Source organism: Tubulanus polymorphus, chromosome 4 (genome assembly GCF_964204645.1).
Source record: "Tubulanus polymorphus chromosome 4, tnTubPoly1.2, whole genome shotgun sequence".
Taxonomy (NCBI): Eukaryota; Metazoa; Nemertea; class Palaeonemertea; order Tubulaniformes; family Tubulanidae; genus Tubulanus; species Tubulanus polymorphus.
In genome coordinates this window covers 26,655,307-26,677,240 of record NC_134028.1, presented here as the reverse complement: position 1 = coordinate 26,677,240, position 21,934 = coordinate 26,655,307, and the positions used below count along the sequence as shown (strand labels likewise).

At 38.2% G+C, this 21,934-nt stretch overlaps 3 protein-coding genes across 7 annotated transcripts; all 3 read left to right on the top strand.

Annotated features, from left to right (window-relative positions):
* Positions 1-4: 4 nt before the first annotated feature.
* On the top strand, positions 5-9,488 carry LOC141904202 (microsomal triglyceride transfer protein large subunit-like). The gene is made up of 17 exons (XM_074792754.1): positions 5-140; positions 429-601; positions 960-1,175; positions 1,542-1,658; positions 1,732-1,874; positions 2,402-2,487; positions 2,588-2,670; positions 3,068-3,228; positions 3,693-3,861; positions 4,184-4,291; positions 4,372-4,587; positions 5,185-5,497; positions 5,771-5,895; positions 6,136-6,357; positions 6,901-7,055; positions 7,926-8,096; positions 8,684-9,488. Exons 1-17 carry the CDS (start codon positions 86-88, stop codon positions 8,832-8,834), a joined length of 2,664 nt encoding a protein of 887 aa, XP_074648855.1. The 5' UTR covers positions 5-85; the 3' UTR covers positions 8,835-9,488.
* A 351-nt stretch (positions 9,489-9,839) lies between these two features.
* On the top strand, positions 9,840-11,895 carry LOC141904215 (uncharacterized). The gene is made up of 3 exons (XM_074792775.1): positions 9,840-10,068; positions 10,452-10,689; positions 11,120-11,895. The coding sequence occupies exons 2-3, from the start codon at positions 10,546-10,548 to the stop codon at positions 11,687-11,689; spliced, it is 714 nt and encodes a 237-aa protein (XP_074648876.1). The 5' UTR covers positions 9,840-10,068; positions 10,452-10,545; the 3' UTR covers positions 11,690-11,895.
* An 881-nt stretch (positions 11,896-12,776) lies between these two features.
* LOC141904211 (inositol hexakisphosphate kinase 1-like) lies at positions 12,777-19,381 on the top strand. 5 transcript variants are annotated; one of them, XM_074792769.1, is made up of 6 exons: positions 12,777-12,940; positions 15,155-15,333; positions 16,801-16,915; positions 17,074-17,231; positions 17,558-17,733; positions 18,088-19,381. In XM_074792769.1, exons 2-6 carry the CDS (start codon positions 15,168-15,170, stop codon positions 18,568-18,570), a joined length of 1,098 nt encoding a protein of 365 aa, XP_074648870.1. In that variant the 5' UTR covers positions 12,777-12,940; positions 15,155-15,167; the 3' UTR covers positions 18,571-19,381. The 5 variants fall into 5 exon arrangements, with proteins under 5 accessions (XP_074648870.1, XP_074648869.1, XP_074648868.1 ...); XM_074792768.1 differs by having other exon boundaries at positions 15,152-15,333; XM_074792767.1 differs by lacking the exon at positions 12,777-12,940 and adding an exon at positions 13,810-14,214 and having other exon boundaries at positions 15,152-15,333.
* The last annotated feature ends 2,553 nt before the right edge of the window (positions 19,382-21,934 follow it).

Here is a 21,934-nt window from a genome sequence, read left to right as displayed (position 1 = left end):
TCACTCGGATCAAAGTTTAAGTTTAACAACAAGTTTTGAAGAAGTTTGTCAGTAAAGTTTTAGATATTGATACAGCGGCAGTAGAATGAGAAATTCGATCAGATTTTCTCGGTGGTTTCTGTTAATGTGTGCGGTTTGTGGTAAGTGATGTAAAACAACAGTCGTTTTGAGTTGTCATAAAAAAGCCAAGAAACTTTTCTACTATTTATTCTCTCCTCGTCTCGGGTCTCAGTCAAGCAAGTTGTCAAACACTTTTTTGGTCCACACTATTGGCACTACACTACTTAAACGTATTCTAAGATATCTCAAAATAAAAACTTTGACGGCCAACTCTAGAAAACTGCGTCATTGGCTGCTCTACTCATCACATAAATCATCATTCTTCAACATTTCTATTTGTATCTGATGTGAAGTGATTTATTTTGCAGGTTTTGTCTCATCGTACAAATCAGGAGTGAGATATGTTTATAACTACGAGACGTCCGTGATAGCCAGTGAAACCGTTTTAAAGAAAGAATACGATGTTGGATTTAAATTGTCGGCTACGGTTGAAATGGACGCTCTTTGGACCAAAGAAACTTCAGCTTTATTCAGAATGCAGGTAGATATAGTGGTGTTACGTAGGCCTACATCTGCATCAGATATTAAAAGTTAAAGAGTTTTCTTTTTACGAGTTTATTGCAAATAGATTTCGCAATTTTCAATTCAGTCATAAACAGCTTTTTTAGCACACTTGGAGACTTATATTGAAATTGTCAGATTTTTTAGCGTTTCGAACCATTTTCGCAACTGGGCATGGTGTCCCTGGATTTCCTAGCTCTGGAAAGTTGCTCTTTTACTCGCAGTCACCTGGATCCACCCCTACGAATGGCACTCAGTGGTTTGATAGGGACCCTGTATGGTGTTTAGTGGGTTGAGCTATGTTGCTATTGTTAATAAGTCTCGTTATATTCTTATAGGTATTCAATGTGAAATTGAATGGTGTAAAATCGACTGAACCAGGAACAGTTTTACCGTACGCGACGCTATCGAAATATCCGATATATTTCCTGCGTAAAGATGGACGAGTGACAAGAGTTTATATCACGGCTGAGGAAGAAATAGCAGCTCAGAATATCAAAAACGGAATCATCAGTTTATTCCAATATCAAACTAAATCTGAAATCAAGAATGAGGTAAGAATCATTGAAACTATCGACAAATCGGCAAAGCCTGACACTCATGATGTACCAAATATCCTCACTATTTTACTAGTCCAAATTTCTGAATCCCCAGTTCTATTTTTGAAGTATAAGTTGTCATTTGGGTAAGTAATCAACATAATGATCTCCCAATTACAACAATTTAACCAATTTAACTTTGTTTCTCGATGTTTTCTTGGATAGGACCCCAAACCCTTCTTTTGAATTCTTGTGTTGAGTCTCCAGCACCTTGTCAGGGATACAGACGATGCCCTTTTTCAGCACCTACGCCCCCCTCCCATCCCCTAAAAGACAGATTGTTAAAAATTGTTCTATAATTTATGAATCAATGTTTTATAGGTTGATATTTCTGGCGAATGTACCGTAGAATATGAAGTCCACAAAAATACAGTTACAAAAACTAAATCAGATTGTTCTACATTAGAGATCGCAGGACAAAATCGAAATTACAATAAGGTAAAATACATTTCTATAACCAAACTGCAATTCAACCTGACCTGAAATACTCATCATTTTATTTTATTTGCAGGTTTTAGATATCAGCGATGTTTCTAATATGATCACTATCTATGAATTGGACGCCGATGGTTCAATCAAAGTCGTAACAGCCACAGAAACTCATGATCTATCGATACCAACTCATTCTAAGATCGCTAATCAATTCTTACAAATGTGAGTTATCAACATAAGCATAGAGAGACTATAGTAAAAACAAACTGCTATTTTAGGAATTCAAACCCAAGGCTGCCATTGGCATGAAAGCCTGCCCGATTAGTCTAGGTGCGCTGCTATTTGTGCACTTGGCCAAGGTGTCATTTTTAGTCAGTCATTATTCTAGCCTGGGTTCGTCTTTTCTTAGGGATCTCCACTGCAATTTATCATAGGGCTAAGCTGTGAATCGTACTTGTGCACACTGGACTGATCGGGCAGTTTCAGGGTTTTGTGCGGTAGCAGCCAGCAGGTTGAAATCCCTGTCGAAGGACAATGTTATATGCATAAAAGGATGTAAACTTATTTGGCATTGACTTAAATTATCAACTGTTATAATGAGTTCTGGAACAAACACCAAAACTGTCTGTTGAGTTGAGAATCAAGAACTGTTCGTTTTCAAAGTTTCTACTCAAGAATCAAATTTTAGCGGAGAAGCATAAAGGCTCAGTCTGGTCTGTAAATTTCACTCCTATTTGTTTCTATTATAGGCAGCACTTAGTGCAGGTGAGCACTGGTTCATGCGAATCAATAGATGGTGATAATCCGCAAGAAGCTGCAGCTTTGATCAAAGACAGTAAGTAGAAGTGCTGAATCAAGATCGTATCGGGTCTCATTCCACTCATTTCGGGAGATAGAAATATGTACCTTGTTCATGGTTAAATGTCTGTTGTTAGGTAGTACATGGAAAATATTTGAAATGTTACCTACTGTTGATGATGAGGAAGGGCTGTCTGGTACGTGTGATCAGTGTTTGAAGGTAAAATCAACGTTTTTAGATTTACGCACAATAAATGTAAAACATTAAAGTGAGATCAGACTTAAACAACTATGACTAGGAGACTTTCTTCAATGACTAGTTGTATTTGCTAAATTTTTGATGGAGTGCGCTTCATAGCTTATTCATTAATTGAATTTAACAGTGGCCTGATCTGACTTCAATCATTTTAGTTCACATTCTAAACACATTTTAATGTTATTTGGTGATAGAAGCTTTTGTGATATATGTATAGATATATTTGTACATTGTAGATTTTGCTTTTTTCAATCTTCACCTTTTTCTTCATTTAATTCTGTTAACACAACAACACTTTGCTTGCGTTTTAAACGGCTTCATAACATTGTGAGCTTTTTATTATACAACTATTCTAACTTAGCCTGGCGATTTGGTGGCTAAACTTCGCGGCGACCTTGATAAAGAGAAACTCGGTCATCTGGAAGCCGCAGGTGCTTTTGTTAAACTGGTGGCAAGTTTTAGACAAACCGGTAAAAAGGAGATCGTTAAAGTTCTCAAAGATCCCAAAAACAAAGACATTTTGTAAGTACATGACTGTCAAGAATAGTTTCTTCTCCTGTTTTGATATCATTGTTCCAGATGAACAAAATAATCAGACGCATTTCATTGTTCGAAACTTTACTTTGTTGCTTTATGCAGGTCTGCAGCCTGGTCCCTGAACCTCCTCAGACAGTCTTCACACTATCGCCATTATTACAATTCTTCATCATCCACACTCAACGTGTGTTCATAACTTTACCTCATACATTCTTTATTCAGAATGAACTACACACACCAGACATGTGTATATGTATTGATATTTTATCGGCACACATTCAAAAACTGATAGTCCATAGTTCGCACTTCAATACTGACTGTCCGATGGGGTTGAATCCAGGCTGCACATTAATACACACGCTCTAATACAGATGTTGTCCAAATTCTCTCTCACTTTTCCTGCATTACGTAAATGCATTACTTTATAGTAAAATATTGTCTTCTTACAGCACGGAACTAATAGACGTTGTTGCTGCTGCTCAAACTGTGGATGCTGTTGATGCAATGTTAGAATTGGTCGATTTCAATTCGGAAGACTCTCAAGCAACAGCTGAAAGAATGTTCATGGCGTTGTCTTACGCCACTCATCCAGATGATTTACTTATGGAGAAACTACTGGTGAATATAATCCCTATCAGAGACCTGATTACCATTACATTTCGAGAGTAGTTAAGTAACTACTCCGTAATTATCCATATACACTCAAAATCAGAATGATCTCCATTTCATTTTCAATGAAATCACTATTTTCAATGTCAAATGGTGTCAAAACTACTACAATGGGAGGCCACGAGGTAACTGGGTCTGTCCTATTGAACTTTAAGTTTGATTTTTGTTTGGGAGACAGAGATTTTGTGTATCTGCTGATTTCTCTGGGGAATGTACAAATGAACCGCTGCTGAATATCTGATATAATTTTCACTGATCTGTATGTTTGTAGGATGTGGTTAAGAAAGGAATCAGCGATGAAAAGATTCAGAGATCTGCCGCTTTAGCTCTCGGCGCTCTGATAAAAACATTCGCGCAAAATATTCAAGCTAATGATCAGGTTGGTAACACTTCTCATCGCACCATCAATCCTTATTCTATAAAATTGCACGATGTCTTATATATTTTATGATGTTATAGATTATCCAGGATTATCAGAATTATCTACTGGATCAGCTGACTGCGTGTCTAACTGCCGAATGTAAAATCGATTTTCTAACCGCACTCGGTAATTCTCGTTTACATCAACCTTTACCGACGCTGCTGAGATTAGCGGAAACTTCGCAACAACGAAGCGTCTCATTGGCTGCGCTTAAAGCTATCTCGTACATCGAGAGTGGATATATCACTGATGAGGTGAAATATAATGTCTATTAATAATCATACAGTGAAACTTTTGTAATAGAGCTCACTCATAATGTCTTTCGAGACCTAAGTGAAAAAACTCTGTTAAGTTTAACACTAGATTTGAAATGAGACTTGATATGGTTGTAATTTCGTATGAAATTACTTTCAGCAAGGGTGGGGTGTAGGTGGACCATGGTAAATCTCTTCAATATAATTATACTCTGTCATCATATTCATGTATGTGGAGCGGTGCAGAGCGGTTAGAGCGTTCGACTCTGGGAAGCCTAGTCGTGGGTTCGAACCCCATACATTGCCGTAGCGTCCTCGGGCAAGACACTTATCCTCATTGCCTCTCTCCACCCAGGAGTAAATGGATACCTGGCCTGATAGATGACTCCTGAGCGTTTGTTAGCAGCTCGGTGTTACTTCTCCTCAGGGAGAGATGACTGATACATGTTAGAGTATAAAATTGGGTGATAATATCGAAAAATATGTAAAGCGCTCTGAGCAGCCTGGCTGGATTTAGCGCTATATAAGACACATATTATATTATGTTTATAATATATATATATAATTTATATGTTATTATATATGTTTTGTTTTTAGGTGAAAGAAATGCTGTTGAATATCTTCCTACAAACGTCTAGACGTTACGACACGACTGTTCGTGTGGCTGCGCTCAGTATCGTTCTTAGAAATAAACCGACACTTGAACTACTGGAAAATGCGATCGTATCATTGAAAAGTGAACGACAGAAGGAGCTGAAGACGTACGTGCTGGCCATTGTCGAAGATCTGGCTTCGAAAGATGCCTGTTTCCAGAAAATAGTCTCACAATTGAGGAACAATTCGAAGGTTGTTAATTACGATAGTTTTGCTCAAAATGGAGGCTCTAGTTCATACACAGGAACACTCTCTGGTAATCATTCAATCTATTCATAATGTAAGCTGCATTATTAAATCAAGACAACATTTAGAGCCTGGTTTGAATATGACTCAAGGATAAAAACATGAGAAATACTAAAATATTCTACAACCCTATAGTTAAATTTAACCAGAAATCGTAGAATAAGAACCCAGTTCCACAGTTACTGCTTGAATTTGACTCAAGGGCTAAAAAATTGGAAAAGAACTAATTTCAACTCAAATCTAATCGAGAACTGAATTATATCTATATTTCATTGTTTTTCAGCTCTCACTGATGCCGATATTAAATACAGTTTAAATGTTGAGAATTCGAAGGCCGGAATAATGAAAAACAGTGATTTCGATGTCTACCTAAAACACAAAGATCAGCGAATGCTTCCAATCATTTCTGTAAGATAAATAAATTCCTCTGAATCCTTTGAAATACCATATTGATGTCAACCTCAGTTCTCTTTATGTATTTATGCATACTTTATGAATGTTTCTTTCGCTTGAATTTTGTTTGAATTAAATATTTCCAACTCTGACTAACTCGGACAAAACTGAGATAATTTTCTGACTTCGAATTTTACCAGCCCTAGTTTTTCCGAGTTATGCGAGGCTAACTGTAATTTTATGTAATATTTTCAGTTGAACTTGTACGCCGATGGATTAGAATCACTAGCCGGTGGTGAGGATAATGAAAATGATAATTACGATGATGAAAGTAAAGATGAAACGGTAGAAGCTACTGCTGGAATGGTTCTCAGTTTACTAGACGTGTCTCTTCCACCGTTACAGTTCTTTAAGGGTCAAAGTGAATTGATGAGTGCTGTTTGGTATGCACCCAGTACTTTAACACCAGTCGTACAGGTAAAACTACTCCTGATTCAGGGGATGGGCGTATAAACTAGATTGTACGTCCATGGATACAGAAACCTCACCTTACTCGTCAGACATGGTAAAATCTCAAAAAATGTTGAGATTTGCCACATCGAAGGACTGCTCTCAAAGTGGCCAATAACACAATTTAGTTTATTTCATACTTAATACAATGAACACTAATAATACGACCGATTATAACAAACCGATTTTCAGATGCCCTGAAGTTCGTTGTAACGATGTTATTAAACAAACTAAGGGTTCATTCATAAAGTATGTCTGCGTCCACTTCCTCATATTTACATAATGTTTAAAGCTGTTTAGGAAGGTATGATTGAAAATCAGCACATATCGAGGGTTGCGTACTAGCAGTTTGAAGATGAATGCTTGTTTGTATCTAACACTAACTTTCAAGAAGTCGAACTGAAAATTTTTGGCTCATTTAACAGACGAATTTATGTGGCTGATAATTCTGAGTGCAATGGAGTGCTATCCACTCATACTTCGATTGATAAAACTTGTTTTTTTTTTCAGGGTACTATTCTACTACACGATTATAATCGCGCCGTGCACCTACAAAACGGTCTGATCGTAAAACATTCGATATCAAGTGGTTTATCATTTGACTTATCGGGTGCGATCAGTATCAGTTTGTGGAACAGAAACGCTAATTCTCTAGTAGAATCCAGGTTAGTTACATCACATCGTTCACTGTTTACTGACGATGTTAAATGAGTGGGATTCATTTTATTTCGTAGTATTTCATTCAGTTTACTTTGTAGTCCAAACCGAGGCTTGATTTGAATATCTAGTATGTAAACATTGGTTGGTCACATGACTAATCAGTCAAAGCAAACCTGGGGTTACCACGGATGGCTAACCCTAGTTTCTGATTGGTCCAGAAGTGATTGCTTCATTTGAATATATGCTGGCTACACCAGGTTTATAATAGCTGACCTACCCTATGGTTTGATTGGTAGAGCTGGTCACGGGGTGTAAACGATCAGGCTTTCATAGTTGAACACTACTGGATGGTAATTGAAATTAGACCCGTGTCACTTACTTAGTCGCTTTATGCTTGGAGTAATCATACTGATTTATGGTACAGCTTCGATTGATATGAACGCTTATGACGTCATATTGAATATGTTTTTCAAGTGCTTTAACTTCTTAACGTGGTAGAATAGCGCGGTACACTCTGACTTGGAGGACAGATAATAAGTTTAAAGCCCCACTATGTACAGAATTTAAAACATTAAAAACGAATCTTATTTATCGAGAATTAGAATCAAAGAACACGACGTTTCGAACTCTCGATAGATATCATCGTCAGGTGTCACACCTGATAAATAAATAACTGATAGAAATTGAATTGATGAATAGAATTCTGTATATAGCGGTTTAAACTGATTTAAGCGACCTTAAACAAAGCATTCCCCTGTTTGCTGCATTCATCGTTTTATGCGAAATATGTTCCATATCACTTCCATAATTATTATTTGATTAGGCCTTGAGTGTGTATTCTCTCGTTTCGATATTTCTTTTTTGTATATTTGCAGCGGGGCTTTATTTCTGCTTGGCACCAGCAGTATAAACGTCGGTGGCGTCCGTGTCGGGCTGGAGTTCACATCACGAGCCGAATCCTACATGGATTCCATCACTGACGTGGAGTTTTACGAGGCTCCGTTCAAGATGTGTTTACAAATGAATCATCCAGAATTTACTCAAACGTACGAAATATAATAACAACAAGTCTTTGATACACTAGAACCCGGTTGCACAGTTCCCCGGCCACGATTCTGGAAAACCGGGAAAACGCAGGATCGGACCCTGGGGAATTTTGATAAAATTCTGAAAGGCACAGGGAAATACTGTCACTAGAACTTTACAACTTCGTTTCATATGGAAAATGTAACAATTCCTATAAAGATATATTAGTTAACAGTCGTGAATATTTATTAGGCTAGCTAACTACTCGGGTCTATCTAAATAAATACTCGGGTCTTTCTTACTGTCGTTCATCAGAATACAGGGAAATTTCTATCGGGAAAACACGCAATTTGAAAGTGGAAGGATTGTGGTCACCGAGTCCAATCTTTTTGAATTATAGGGTCAAACTTAGATCACGAATTGTGGAACTAGTTCTGAGTGAGCGTTAACTCTGAGTTAAAATTAGTTAATCTTCAATGAGTTAACTCCGAGTCAAATCTTAACTCACAACTGTGGAACTGGGTCCTGGACTCTAAACTGTGTCTTAACCTTTAACGCCGATGATTTATGTATTTGATAATGTTGTTGTTGTCTGTTTTATTCGCAGATACACGTTTGAACAGAGCGAGTCTTTGCCAGCGATGAGCGTCACTCCTTATAAGAAAAGGACATCGATACAACATAAAATCAACGCAGTTTCGTTTCCTTTACATCGCAAAAACAACGAACAGTGTAGAATTCTATTAGATGAGAGTTAATAGATTGATACAGCCTGGAACCACCTCTTCAACTCATTCACAGTCGTTTACTTACAGTGTGAACTGTGGGCCATCCGTTTTTGGAAGTGTGCTTGTAAAATGACTGGTCGAATCAATCTTGGAAGAATATTTCGATAAAATCACGAAGGATTGAATGTCCTGAAGGGGTCGGTTCAGACTGTAGATTAATGATACCCGCATTAGATTCAACGTCAATTTTTTGTATGTCACTTTTGTAATTTTATAACGATTCGCTTTTACGAAAAAAACCACGATTTAAAAAATCCTCGATTGAAAAATGGAAATAACGAATGAAGGTTTCATGTAATCAGTATTAGGTACTTAATGATAAGCAATAATTGTAATTAAATAAATGAAAATGAAGGCATTTTTTTCATGCGTGACAGAACGGGAATTCTCAATTAGGAGTATACTCAAAATCGGTCGCAAATCACGTGTCGCATTTCTCAATGTTTTTAATCAAGATGTATTTAATGATGTGATGACCTGTTTGAGTTAGCCGCCTCCTGCTGCTGCACTCATTCACCGGCTACGAGTATGATTAACGATCAACATTTAAATGGTGCTTTTTTAATTTAATCCAGTGATGTATTTTCTCTTGTCTCCTTTTTGAATAAAGTCAATTTATTATACGAAATTAAATAAATTTCCTGCGTTTTTTGTTTGTTATTTTGCTTTGAGTCGTTTAGATATTGGGTTTCGCCTACAGATCGCTCATTTAACTTCACCTCATATTGCTGTTTACAATAAACGAAACATCGCTTGAACGTCTTTTAAAATGCAGGAATGGAACTGATCTTCAAAAGCGTGCTCGCCGCTTCGACTTGTGTGGTTGATATAATCAGGGAAGTGTGATGACACACTTCCCTGATATAATGGAGAATTTAATCTTATCTGAACCAGTCATGACCCCCTTTATTATCCAGTTGATTAGATTGAGCTTTGACCAATGATTTACAATGGAAAATTCTAGTATCAACCGATCACATATAATGTACGTTTGATAATCTACTGATTAACTGTCGACTTTTCCTATATCGATGACGATACGATGGACGCTGTTAAGATGCGACACGCTTGTATAGCAGATAAACAGGGAATTCTGAATATAAATGAAAATATCTACGATGGTATGGATTTTCTTCCGGCCGATATCGATCACTACTTAACCAGTAGAAACATTCATTGTTATGTTGCCGAGATAGAAAACAAGGTAAATGAAAATATTATCTTCATAAGTTCAATAATGATCTATTCCGAAAGTATGAATCATAGGCGTCCCCACGAATTTCCATAGGGGGTTCGAATTAGCATCAATCCAGCATCCAAGCACAATGTCTGGTGTTTGGTTGGCCTCCCCCGAAAAAACTTTTTGAAAATTGGAGGCTTTAAAGACGTTTTCCAGACTCTAAACGAATCATTTAGAGGTAAAAGATTAGTTAGTCAAATTGGCAAGAAAAATCTTGAACATTGATTACATAATAACTTGAGAAGAATCTCGAAAAGGGGGTGCGTCCGCTACCCCCGCCCCGCACCCCGTGGGGACGCCTATGTGAATCCTCCACATGACTCTCACACGATCTATTCTTGTTTCAGATAGTTGGATTCATTTCTTGCCATCTAATCGAAAAACAACACGTGTTACATCGTAAAGGGTGTTCGCGTTAGCGTCCATTTACAGGGCCTCGGTATGCAGAAGATCATGTACGACTTTGCCTCCGACGATATTCGCAAAAAATACGACATCGTTAACAGAAGACTTGTAGTCGCCCATGCGCCATTTGCAGATGAAAAATATGCGAGAGACCGCGGTTACAAAATACTAATGAGGACGGTCAGTTGCTTTTGTAGAATAAAAATAATACTTGAAAGTTCATTGACGCCTTGAAAGACAACGAATGACTCATTGAATTGGAATCGAAACGCTCTCGGTTTTCCTTTATGATTGTGGGTTTTTCTTTAAATGCATTATAAACAGTCACTTGTCAATATGGAATCCAAACTTACCTGAATACGGCCGTTATGTCGACGACTTACCCAAATGACAATTTTTACTTTAGTAACTAAGATGAAAATTACAAAATTACAAATTTGGATTTGGAAATATTGATGAACTGTAAATCATGAATGGAAGTCATATTCTATTAACTGTAGGTCCTATTACAAATCAGCTTTGATAAAATCCCAAAATATTTAATTAGTTTTTGTTGTAGTTCTTGCAAGATGCCATGATTTTATTAATATTCTTTTTTTTTTGATTTCAGAGATTTTTTTCCTTTCAAAACGTAAAAAACGGAAATCTACAATTTACTACGGATAAACTACTCGGTGATGACGAGTGGCAAATTATCATTCCGAAACATTCAAACCATTGCAGAGATATCCTTTATGATCCGATCATTTTAGAAAATATATTCAAAGATAAAATGCTACTTTACAATTTCCACCCGAACAAACTAACGGCCAAAACACTCGGCACCGATGTTCTTGAGAATGCTTTGTTCACTAAGAAAAATAATAATTCGAAAAACGAAATATCGTGTATCAGCGGCGCAAGTTTTAGCGAAAGGGTCAAAATAAAAGATGGCGTACGATTTCATATCGATATATACAGCGATAATGTTGGCGAATGTTTCTTGCACGTGTTGCATCAGATTAAACATAGTTTAAGCTTTGAAGCCAACGATACCGACGTCGCGTTGATGATAAACATCGGCTACAACGAACAGTTACAAACACAGTTACAGCAACTACTCACCGGACATTTTGGACTGATACCGCGACTTATAGATAATGGCCCGACCGCTATAGTGTTAGAAAAAGATGATATATAAAACATGTATCTCCTCTCATATTATTACAGTCATTTCGATAAATAATAATGATTTATTTGAAAATTTCGATTGGTTGAAAATTTTTGAAAACGAAATTTATTTAAGAATCAAATTCATAAAGATGCGACGTTTGGTCTGACGATCCTTCAGGTGTGAAGTGGAAATATTCAGTATCGCGTTGAACAACTGTGAAACACATGTTTATCGTACTGTTCTATTTTGTCTGGTATTTGTGTCGTTTTATTAATGAGAATTCAAATACCCAATTGTTGTTGTCTTTTGTTTTCGTTGTTACTATATATTTAAAAAAGATTTTTAGAATGAACTGAAAGACGAAACGTTAAGAAACGATAGCAGTTGTTTAAATTGATAGGATAGGTTTCTCTTCATGATATATCCAAGACTGGAAATACGTAGTCTAAACTATCTACAACCCCTATATGTATGTTAATAACTTTTTACTTGATTTCTATGTGATAATACAAATAACGGATATATTGAGGTATATATAATCGTCCCCATTCACTCAAATGAGTATTAATTTTATTTGACCCGTTTTCTGTGTCGTTTGTTCTGTGAAGAATTATAATTATCCAGGGTTCCAGTTACACACTGACACGTTTATAAGATTTGAGGTCCTATCGACTAATGAATAGTCATTTTAAATGTGAAAAGTCTATGAGCAGTTCTATCGTGTTGACTCAAAGTGACTAGTACAAAACTGTGCACTGGGTGGGCGCTTCAAAGATGGGGTGGGCTACCATGGACATGCTACCACAAAACAATGGTGGTGTCCATTCAGCGAGTTGTACTCAAAACGTCTGGGGCTGAATTACCAAATCCACTCCCCTCCATCCGGACTGGTCCTAGCTAACACCTGCATACATCTCCTTAACGAAAGTCAAACCCCGGGCACCTGTCACCAACCTCTCCACCTTACCTGCATACAAATCCCACAACCCCAAAGACTTGCCATCTATAACCAACCCCCCAGAAATGTGAACAGCGTATCTAGGCCTGAAGAGACGCGCGCACTGGCGTGTTTATAACTGCCTATAGACAGCATCGATCTGATTGCCTCGCTGGGTCTCGTCGTGGAAACTACAGCGCTGTGTTATTTTATCAGCCGTCTACCGCCACATAGTAGTACTGTGATACTATCGCGCACCCGCCACATATACAAGGATACCATTTCTACCAATCGTCACCATCTTTATAAAAATGTCGCTATCGTGGAAATAGAGTGAGAAGGTAAGTAGGGATAGATCTTACAGCGGGTACCTTTCGGTCACTTCTGAGTGCCTCCGACGAAAATTCAATACCTATGCGCTAGTGTGACGTCATTATGTGATGGCGGATCATGGTGCAGTTGTTTTTGTTTTAATGTGTCATGTGATAATAATATACAATATATCGGATATAGTTACATAATACAATACATTCCAGTTTAAACCGCGTAAGACGAACCCGGCCTCGAACCCGAAAAACCAGTGTATGACGCCCGGGGACGCGACGAGATATTGAAAAAGAAAATCGAACTATACACAAGCTGTTTCGTCATTCCAAAATACTTAGGCTTATACATAACTGGTCAAGATCGCCTTTAAGACCATCGTTCAGCTTATATTTAGTTATATGAAGTGAATATTTTCCAGGCACTGCAGTACTTTCCCGATAGAACTGCGCTTGAATTTATGAATTGTTGATGATCGATTCAAGCTGTGACTCTTTCTGTTTTCATTGAATGTGTTGCAGTATTGGATTCATACACAATCATAATAGTTCAATTTGAACTTAGCGTATTTGAAATGTTTTTTTATTTTACGGCAAACTATGACGAACATTTGCCTCATCGGATTTAAATCAATCGTTTAAAAGGGATACCGGCGCGAGGAATCGAAGCCCCTTATTAAAAATTGAGAAAATGATCTAACGTTTTGAGACGATGAGGTCGATTGGAGGAGCTTGACTGCAACGATTACTCATCAGGTCGTGTTTGTTTGATATTTTTAGCTTAAAAACCTATATGATTGGGAAATACCCGGAAGTCCATGAAGCAATAAGTCCGATCCATTTGTAGCTTTATACGTTTGATCTTTATTTTAATCGTTCATAGACCAACGACGCGATAAACAATATACGGTACGGCGTTTGTTTCAGGCACTACATTATGTATACATGCAAAGGCCTGTATGAATCGTCCGCGTAGCTATATCCTGCTTGAAAACGAAATCTGTGCCCTAATACGTACCCATACGCGTGGTCAAAGCGTATACCGAGTTCGAATTGTCAAATCATCTGAAATAAAAGACATTTTATTGATGCGTTGCTTTCGGATTTAGAAATTTTGATACATCCAATACTAATGACATTGAAATCTGTGAAATATTCAAAACGGTTCGGATAAATTATTAATGAATGCAAATCCCCTCGAAAAAAAGTTAACATTCTACGCTCAGGGCGTTTCGACAGTTTGTCAGGTAATGTCAACAGGGGATTCGTGCAATGGCGTGTGGGGAAATATGGTAAGAATATTAAACATTACGTTATATCATGTTATTAATGAATAAAGGGAAAGGTCGCGATCGGGATTCGTTGTCAGTCGGTTATTGTTTGTTCGAGCGTCCTCGGAAATCATATATAGATAACGATTTTTACGTTGTCAAGATCGAAAAACTTTTCTGTAATAGTTTGCACATAGTAATAATCGTTCAGTAACAGGAAGTAAATACCAGGTCAATATTCCGAACTAGGCCTCCATATCGCGTATCATAAAAAAAAATCTCGTTTTCATTTGAACTAATGCGTTGAATCATTCAATAAGGTAAGTTTTATGATAGAAACAAATGGATTTTTGATACATGACCTACATATAACACAACCAAAGAAACCGCCTGGGAACTACAACGTATGATACGTATTCAATTGTTATTTTCTATGTCTTATATGAATACTACTAGCTATGATAACAGGTGTTATTAATTCTATAGCTTTGCATATATCTATAAACGGAAATGAATTGTGTTGTATTGAAGTCGTTTTTGTATTTAACAGATGTAACGTCGATGATCACAAAATAAGGATTGACCGTGTTATTTATCTAATTGGTAGACTTCGTTTGATTTCTTATGATTTGTTGTCCCTTACAAACCCAACACACCTGCCGGGAGCGAAACAGGGGGTTGATTTTGAAATCGGAAATGAAAGTACAGATATAGTTGTGTGATCGGTGGTGGAACTAGCAGAATTTTTGTTTAAATTAGTACATCATTGGAAATTTCGTGTTACCTAGCAAACATATAGCCTACAGTACGAGCTGGAACCAGAAATAAGACCGTCCGCGGAACTGCTGAGCCGTTTTACAGAAGCTGTTTTACAGAACTGTGACGCGGGCCTACCCCAGGACTCTGAACTGTTGCATCTGTAAAATGTGTGAATTATCTTGAATTTATTTGTTTGCAGCAGCAGTAACGGAAGGATGCCAGTCTGTTTGAAACCCTTTCAGCATCAAGTCGGTGGTCATTCGAATATCTACGTTTATGATTCGAACACTGTTTGTAAAAGTGGACCATCGATAGGTCGAGAGATTATTTATTATGAATCACTGCCGAATTGTTTAAAGGAATTCACCCCCGATTATAGAGGTTAGTACGTGATACGTGATTATAGAGGTTAGTACGCGATACGTGATTATAGAGGTTAGTACGCGATACGTGATTATAGAGGTTAGTACGCGATACGTGATTATAGAGGTTAGTACGCGATACGTGATTATAGAGGTTAGTACGCGATACGTGATTAAAGAGGTTAGTACGCGATACGTGATTATAGAGGTTAGTACGTGATACGCGATTATAGAGGTTAATACGCGATACGTGATTTGAGAGGTTAATACGCGATACGTGATTATAGAGGTTAGTACATGATACGTGATTATAGAGGTTAGTACGTGATACGTGATTATAGAGGTTAGTACGCGATACGTGATTATAGAGGTTAGTACGCGATACGTGATTAAAGAGGTTAGTACGCGATACGTGATTATAGAGGTTAGTACGCGATACGTGATTATAGAGGTTAGTACGTGATACGTGATTATAGAGGTTAGTACGCGATACGTGATTATAGAGGTTAGTACGCGATACGTGATAATAGAGGTTAGTACGCGATACGCGATTATAGAGGTTAGTACACGATACGCGATTATAGAGGTTAGTACGTGATACGTGATTAAAAAGGTTAGTACGCGATACGTGATTATAGAGGTTAGTACGCGATACGCGATTATAGAGGTTAGTACGTGATACGTGATTATAGAGGTTAGTACGTGATACGTGATTATAGAGGTTAGTACGCGATACGCGATTATAGAGGTTAGTACGTGATACGTGATTAAAAAGGTTAGTACGCGATACGTGATTATAGAGGTTAGTACGCGATACGTGATTATAGAGGTTAATACGTGATACGTGATTATAGAGGTTAGTACGCGATACGTGATTATAGAGGTTAGTACGCGATACTTGATTATAGAGGTTAGTACGCGATACGTGATAATAGAGGTTAGTACGCGATACGCGATTATAGAGGTTAGTACGCGATACGTGATTATAGAGGTTAGTACGCGATACGTGATTATAGAGGTTAGTACGTGATACGTGATTATAGAGGTTAGTACGCGATACGTGATTATAGAGGTAAGTACGCGATACGTGATTAAAGAGGTTAGTTCGCGATACGTTATTATAGAGGTTAGTACGCGATACGTGATTATAGAGGTTAGTACGCGATACGTGATTATAGAGGTTAGTACGTGATACGCGATTATAGGAAAGCCTTAATCGTTCGCAAGTAGATTTGTCTCCGCCGCTGGGAGGTTCCTTCTGGTGCAGGCCATGTAAATGCTGGGTGCATGGAGGATTTTCATCTAACCCAAAGGGACAATACTTGATTGTTCTGATTGGCAATAATCGGTAAATTGTGTGGTTCGCAATCAGAACGCCAGCAAAGATTATGCCAATTCAGCAAACGTCTCCATTGAGCAAAGTCCGCATGAAAATACAACATCTCGTTCCGTCCGTCAAAACATGTTCAATTTTCCATCACTGCAGGTTGCATCGATGCTCAGTTTGAACAAATGAATGATGGTGAATTTTGTTTGATAACCTACCCGGGGGACACTGTGAACGGTGATACCGAACACTTCGGGAGTTTTAACCAAAAATGGTACGTAATGATATAATGTGTATATCACCATGTCTACGAAGTAGGCCTGTAGTATATTCTCTTGTTGTATATATTCGATCCTTCAATGTCATAGATTTTAATTCTCAGGGATTACGAGTTCTTGTTTCGCCTATGATTTTGTGTTTTCATCTTTTCAGTTTGAATAGCTTTAAGTTAAACAGCAAATTCGAAGAAAAAGCGAAATCGGAAGCCGACGCGACGATTCCTGCCGGTGATAAAAACCCGTGGAGCACCAGGTGTCAAATGAGAGAATTTACCCGGTTAAAAGAAGCTGGAAAAGTTTCCAATCCGAGAAGTATCCTTTTTACACATTCAGGGGTTCCAGGATTCTACTTATGGCAAGTGAGGATCCACCAGGTTCGCTAGTAGTTACTTCCGTGTTTCAAATTCTTCGATATTTCGCTTAAAATATAATGAAAATTTAAATAGAAATCAATCATCAAGGATCACTACAAAGAGGAAGTATGAATTTAGTTGAAAGAACTAATTTTGACAACGTTAAACTTGCTCGTCACGCCATCTGGTGGGATGGCTGGTGTTGCAGTTCCTCGCAGCTATTAGCGTATATGCTAATAGCTTCTTTCCATCAACGACTACTTATTCATCCTTAAGACAAAACAGAATTTATTCTGCTAGAAAATGTAGTAGGTAAACTAAAACAACCGAGTATACTCGATCTGAAAGTCGGTACTCGACAATATGGCGACGAAGAATCGTTAAAGAAACGACAACAGAAGATCGCAACTTGTCAGAAGACAACGTCATGTACGCTTGGTTTACGACTTACCGGGATGATGGTAAGTTATCCAGCTATCCAGTTGCTTAATCTCGAGTTATCCTGTTCGTACATTAACAAGGTTGGCGCATACACCAAAAAAATCTTCACTGTCGAATAATCAATAACAAATGAATATAAAATATAGCCGCGAAGCAGCTATAACGGGTGTTTTGTAGCCGCTCCAAGCATGTTATATTCGAAATCAATGGTGTTAATGTAGGATAGGCCCAAATGGAACCTACGTAGGCTCCCCACCCCTCCCCATAATGAAAGACAGCATCATCCCTAACTGTCTGTAGAACAAATACTTTCTAAGGAGCCATATCTGACGCACGATAATAAATACTTATTTCTGTTTCTATTATTTTTATAGAAATATCAAGAGAATATAGATAAGACGGTTTGTAAGAATAAATATTTCGGTCGTTCACTGACGAGTGAAACGTTCGTCGATGAGATTGAGTTCTATCTGAGCGACGATACGGGAATCATTAGAAAAAACGTCGTCCATAAAATACTGTCGAAACTGTTACGATTGCGCGCGGTTATCGCTGATTTGGATACGTTTAGATTTTATTCGACGTCGCTGTTGTTTATTTACGGTAAACACAACGAACCCGTTACCGCAAATGATAATACAAGGACGGTCGGTTCCGAGGATGATGATAAAGTTAGAACGGTCGGCTCCGACGACGATGAAGTGTTAGTTTATATGATAGATTTCGCTCATTCGACGCATAGCGGTTTCCCCGATCCGAAAGTTGTTTACGAAGGACCAGATACTGGTTTTCTACTAGGATTGGATACGCTTATAGGGTTTATACAACATCTCTTAACCGAGGCGCGTTCATCATGAGGCGGGTATATATTTCACATATTTCTACATCTACTTTTCGAACTACACGCGGTGAAGGGGTATTCATTCTATAACACCACCTGGCGGAGATTGTGCCAAACATTACTATATTCGACTCACCCGTAGTCTTTGGTTAACCCGACTCTCTGACCCTGACTGTGAGTCAACCGGGAACTACGCTCCCTTGTGTAAGTAAAGCCGGGCGCACACTACGCGATTTGCTGCCGATCCTCGGCGATCTTGTCGCCGAATATCTAGCATGCCAGATACTGAGCGATCTTGTCGCCGGCGACGATTTTTCGGCCGACAATGGTTGCCAGTGACCGCACACTAGGCGATTTCTCGGCGATTTTGTCGCTTGCGACGAAAATCGCCCCGCTTTAGACATTCACATTAACATGATTCTTGGATACGTGAGATATGTTTAATTCTGGTGCTATGCTATAGGTGTGAGATTCGTTTGCCTTCTTTGTTGCCTGTTTGTGTTTTTGTCATGAAACCTCAACGGAAATAAACTTTGCTTCATCTATTCTCATGATGATGATATGACATCCTCGATACCTTACCAACTACGAGATATCAAATAATGAGATAGAAACTTCACTGAAGCATTGCTATAATGATTGAAAGCTGAGTGGGATATTATTTTTTGGATGAGTAATCGGTCGGGTGTCAGGATGTCATCACAATTATATGAATCATTAATTTATTATGGTGCACTGGGACAATAAGTGCAATAGATATTATCACCAAGTGTAGTCGGTTCCCGTTCTATTCTAAAATCCTTTGTAATAAAAAACTACATTCGAAATTGGCAATAAAAATTGATTATACATTTTGAAAAATGTTTATGTTATGAATTGCCTTTTTGAAAATAACAGTCGTTTTTAATCGTTTGAATTTGTTTGAAGAAAGGATTCGCGCCATGTCGCAGCGAATAAATCATACAGTTGTTTCTTTTGTTCATCGCTGCGCCAGATCCATCAAATCGTCGATTAAATCACCGAATCTACAAAAATATGTACGAAATAGAATAATGAGGGATTCGACCTTACTATGGAATGAAATGGGTTTTACGTCGATGACACGATCAATAGAGGATAGCGCGGGTCACGTCAACGGCTCCGAGATAATATCCCAGGTATAAAATTGCATGTTGCTTTATGCATGGTGCTTTTTGGTTTGAGAATTGAAAAAGAAACGACTAGAAAATCGTCATATGGTAATTAGAAAAAAAATAAATTCTTATAAGATAATTTTACCGATGAACAAGAACACAAATCTTTATTTCCAACACACGTATTAAGATTTCATTTCCTTAAAAGATTTAGTTCCCTAAAAAAACTCAAGACGAAATATCAACTCGCTCCAGGACAGTGCGTGAACGGAAAATGGCCAAGGAAGAAATCGCCAGGGAAATTACATCGAAAATTGACTATCATTCCATTGATTTCCAGAAAATAAAACGCACGAATGTCACTTTTCGACATTATTAGGTCGATTCCTGAATCAGTTTAGATAAATCAGTCCGCTGGAACTTGTTAAACGGGAACCGGGGGGTCTTCACTCTTCCACTTCAATACGGATGCCTAAAAGGGCATTGGTCGCTGCCCGTGAATGAATCTATGCAGCCTGCTATGGCTCTAGAAAATTCAGCTTGATCTGCAAGTTATGTAAAACATGACCCATTCCTATTCATATGTTATTGCGAATTCAATTTACTTTAATTATATAACTCGAAATATGCATCACGAAAAATAGATGACGTTGATATCAAATATTAAGATCAATGATGATATCAACTTTGCCGCCAGTAGAATCATCTTCAATTCTCATTATTTTTCCGGCCTTCGCCAATTTTTTTTCTGCCTTCACCATGATGACATCGCTAGGGGTTTAAGTTATTGATAGGTCACGGCTGGGACCCGTTATATTCCAGTGAGGGTTCCGGGTAGAATTCGAACGAAGTAACACATTTGGCAATTACGTAAAAACATTCTGTGGACGGTTGAGTGTAAAATCGGTGCAGATGACATTCCGGGGTTTGAACAGCTGTCCACAGCCGGGATTCTATACACACAATGTTTGCTTTATCTGTTTAATGTAACGCGAACGCGATCAATGATTCTCGTGTTTTCATCGTGTTTATCAACCCCAGGTTCAATCAGTTCAATGTTGTTTGCTGTCATCGACCCGATGTCATCCTCACCGAATGAAACTCCCATTGCGTGCGATCCTTTCGATCGAGATTACTTGATTTTGCGGGCATCAGGCGCGCACTCAAAACCCATACGGTACTCAACCAGATACTAATTATAGAACAAATACCAAAAAAAAAATAAAAGAGGATTTCTTAATGTATTTATATTTTTCCATTACGAACTGAGTTCTACAAAAACTTAACTAGTCTTCAGATTTGAGACCACTCGTGGATTTAAGTCACTACTGCGCAACAGGTAATGAGATCAGTCGGTTGGATTTAACACCAACTTAATGCTATAGCTTAACTCACAATTAAAGACTACACTTGAAATTTAAGATGCGCTTTTTCACGTCAGCGCATCTCAGCGCTAGAGATTCATAAAACCACAGAATGACCCCGTGTGTAGGCCTTAAATGATTCGAGTTATACAGTTGTTTTATTCTGGCGCGCGCGTGCCTCTTTTGACACCTTTGACACAACGCCAATTGATTCATTATGAAATTGCTATTTGACCGAGATTCTTGTGTAGCGAGGCACTTAAAGAGTTACATCAAGTAGTTTTCTGAGTACCATTGCGTTCAATCGGCGAATGTCACCCGACATTGCGCGCGGCGTTCACTCAAAACTAACCTAAACCGACTTTACTGAAACTATGGAAATGAAACATTCATTTTCGATTGAGAAGTTGACAAGGACGAAAGGGTAAATGGTCGCGTATCGTTGAATACACTTTCTAGACGCATTTCTAAGAATTTCACTGACAATTCACGACCGTGCTCTAAATATTTGTTATATCCTAAACAAATAGCATTTCTCGTTGATTTGCAATTTCGATCGTAAAATCCTTAAACGCGAGATTTTCGATGAAGATGAAAACTGGATATTGTACCGCGACATATCCGGGCATCGTAATCTGAGATCAGCCGCGCGATATCGCTACATTAACGTGTGCGGGTCAATAATCATGAACTTGAGGGAAAACATAGCCCGAAGCCTTTCATATCTTTCTCATGCACTCTTCTCTCCCTCCCTCCCTTCCCCTCCCTCTGACCGTCTGTCCGTCCCTCTATCTCATATACCTCAGTCTTTCATCTATTTCTCATTCACTCGCTCCCTCCCTCCGTCTATTCAACCTCTCCCCCTCATCATCTCTCTCCCTCT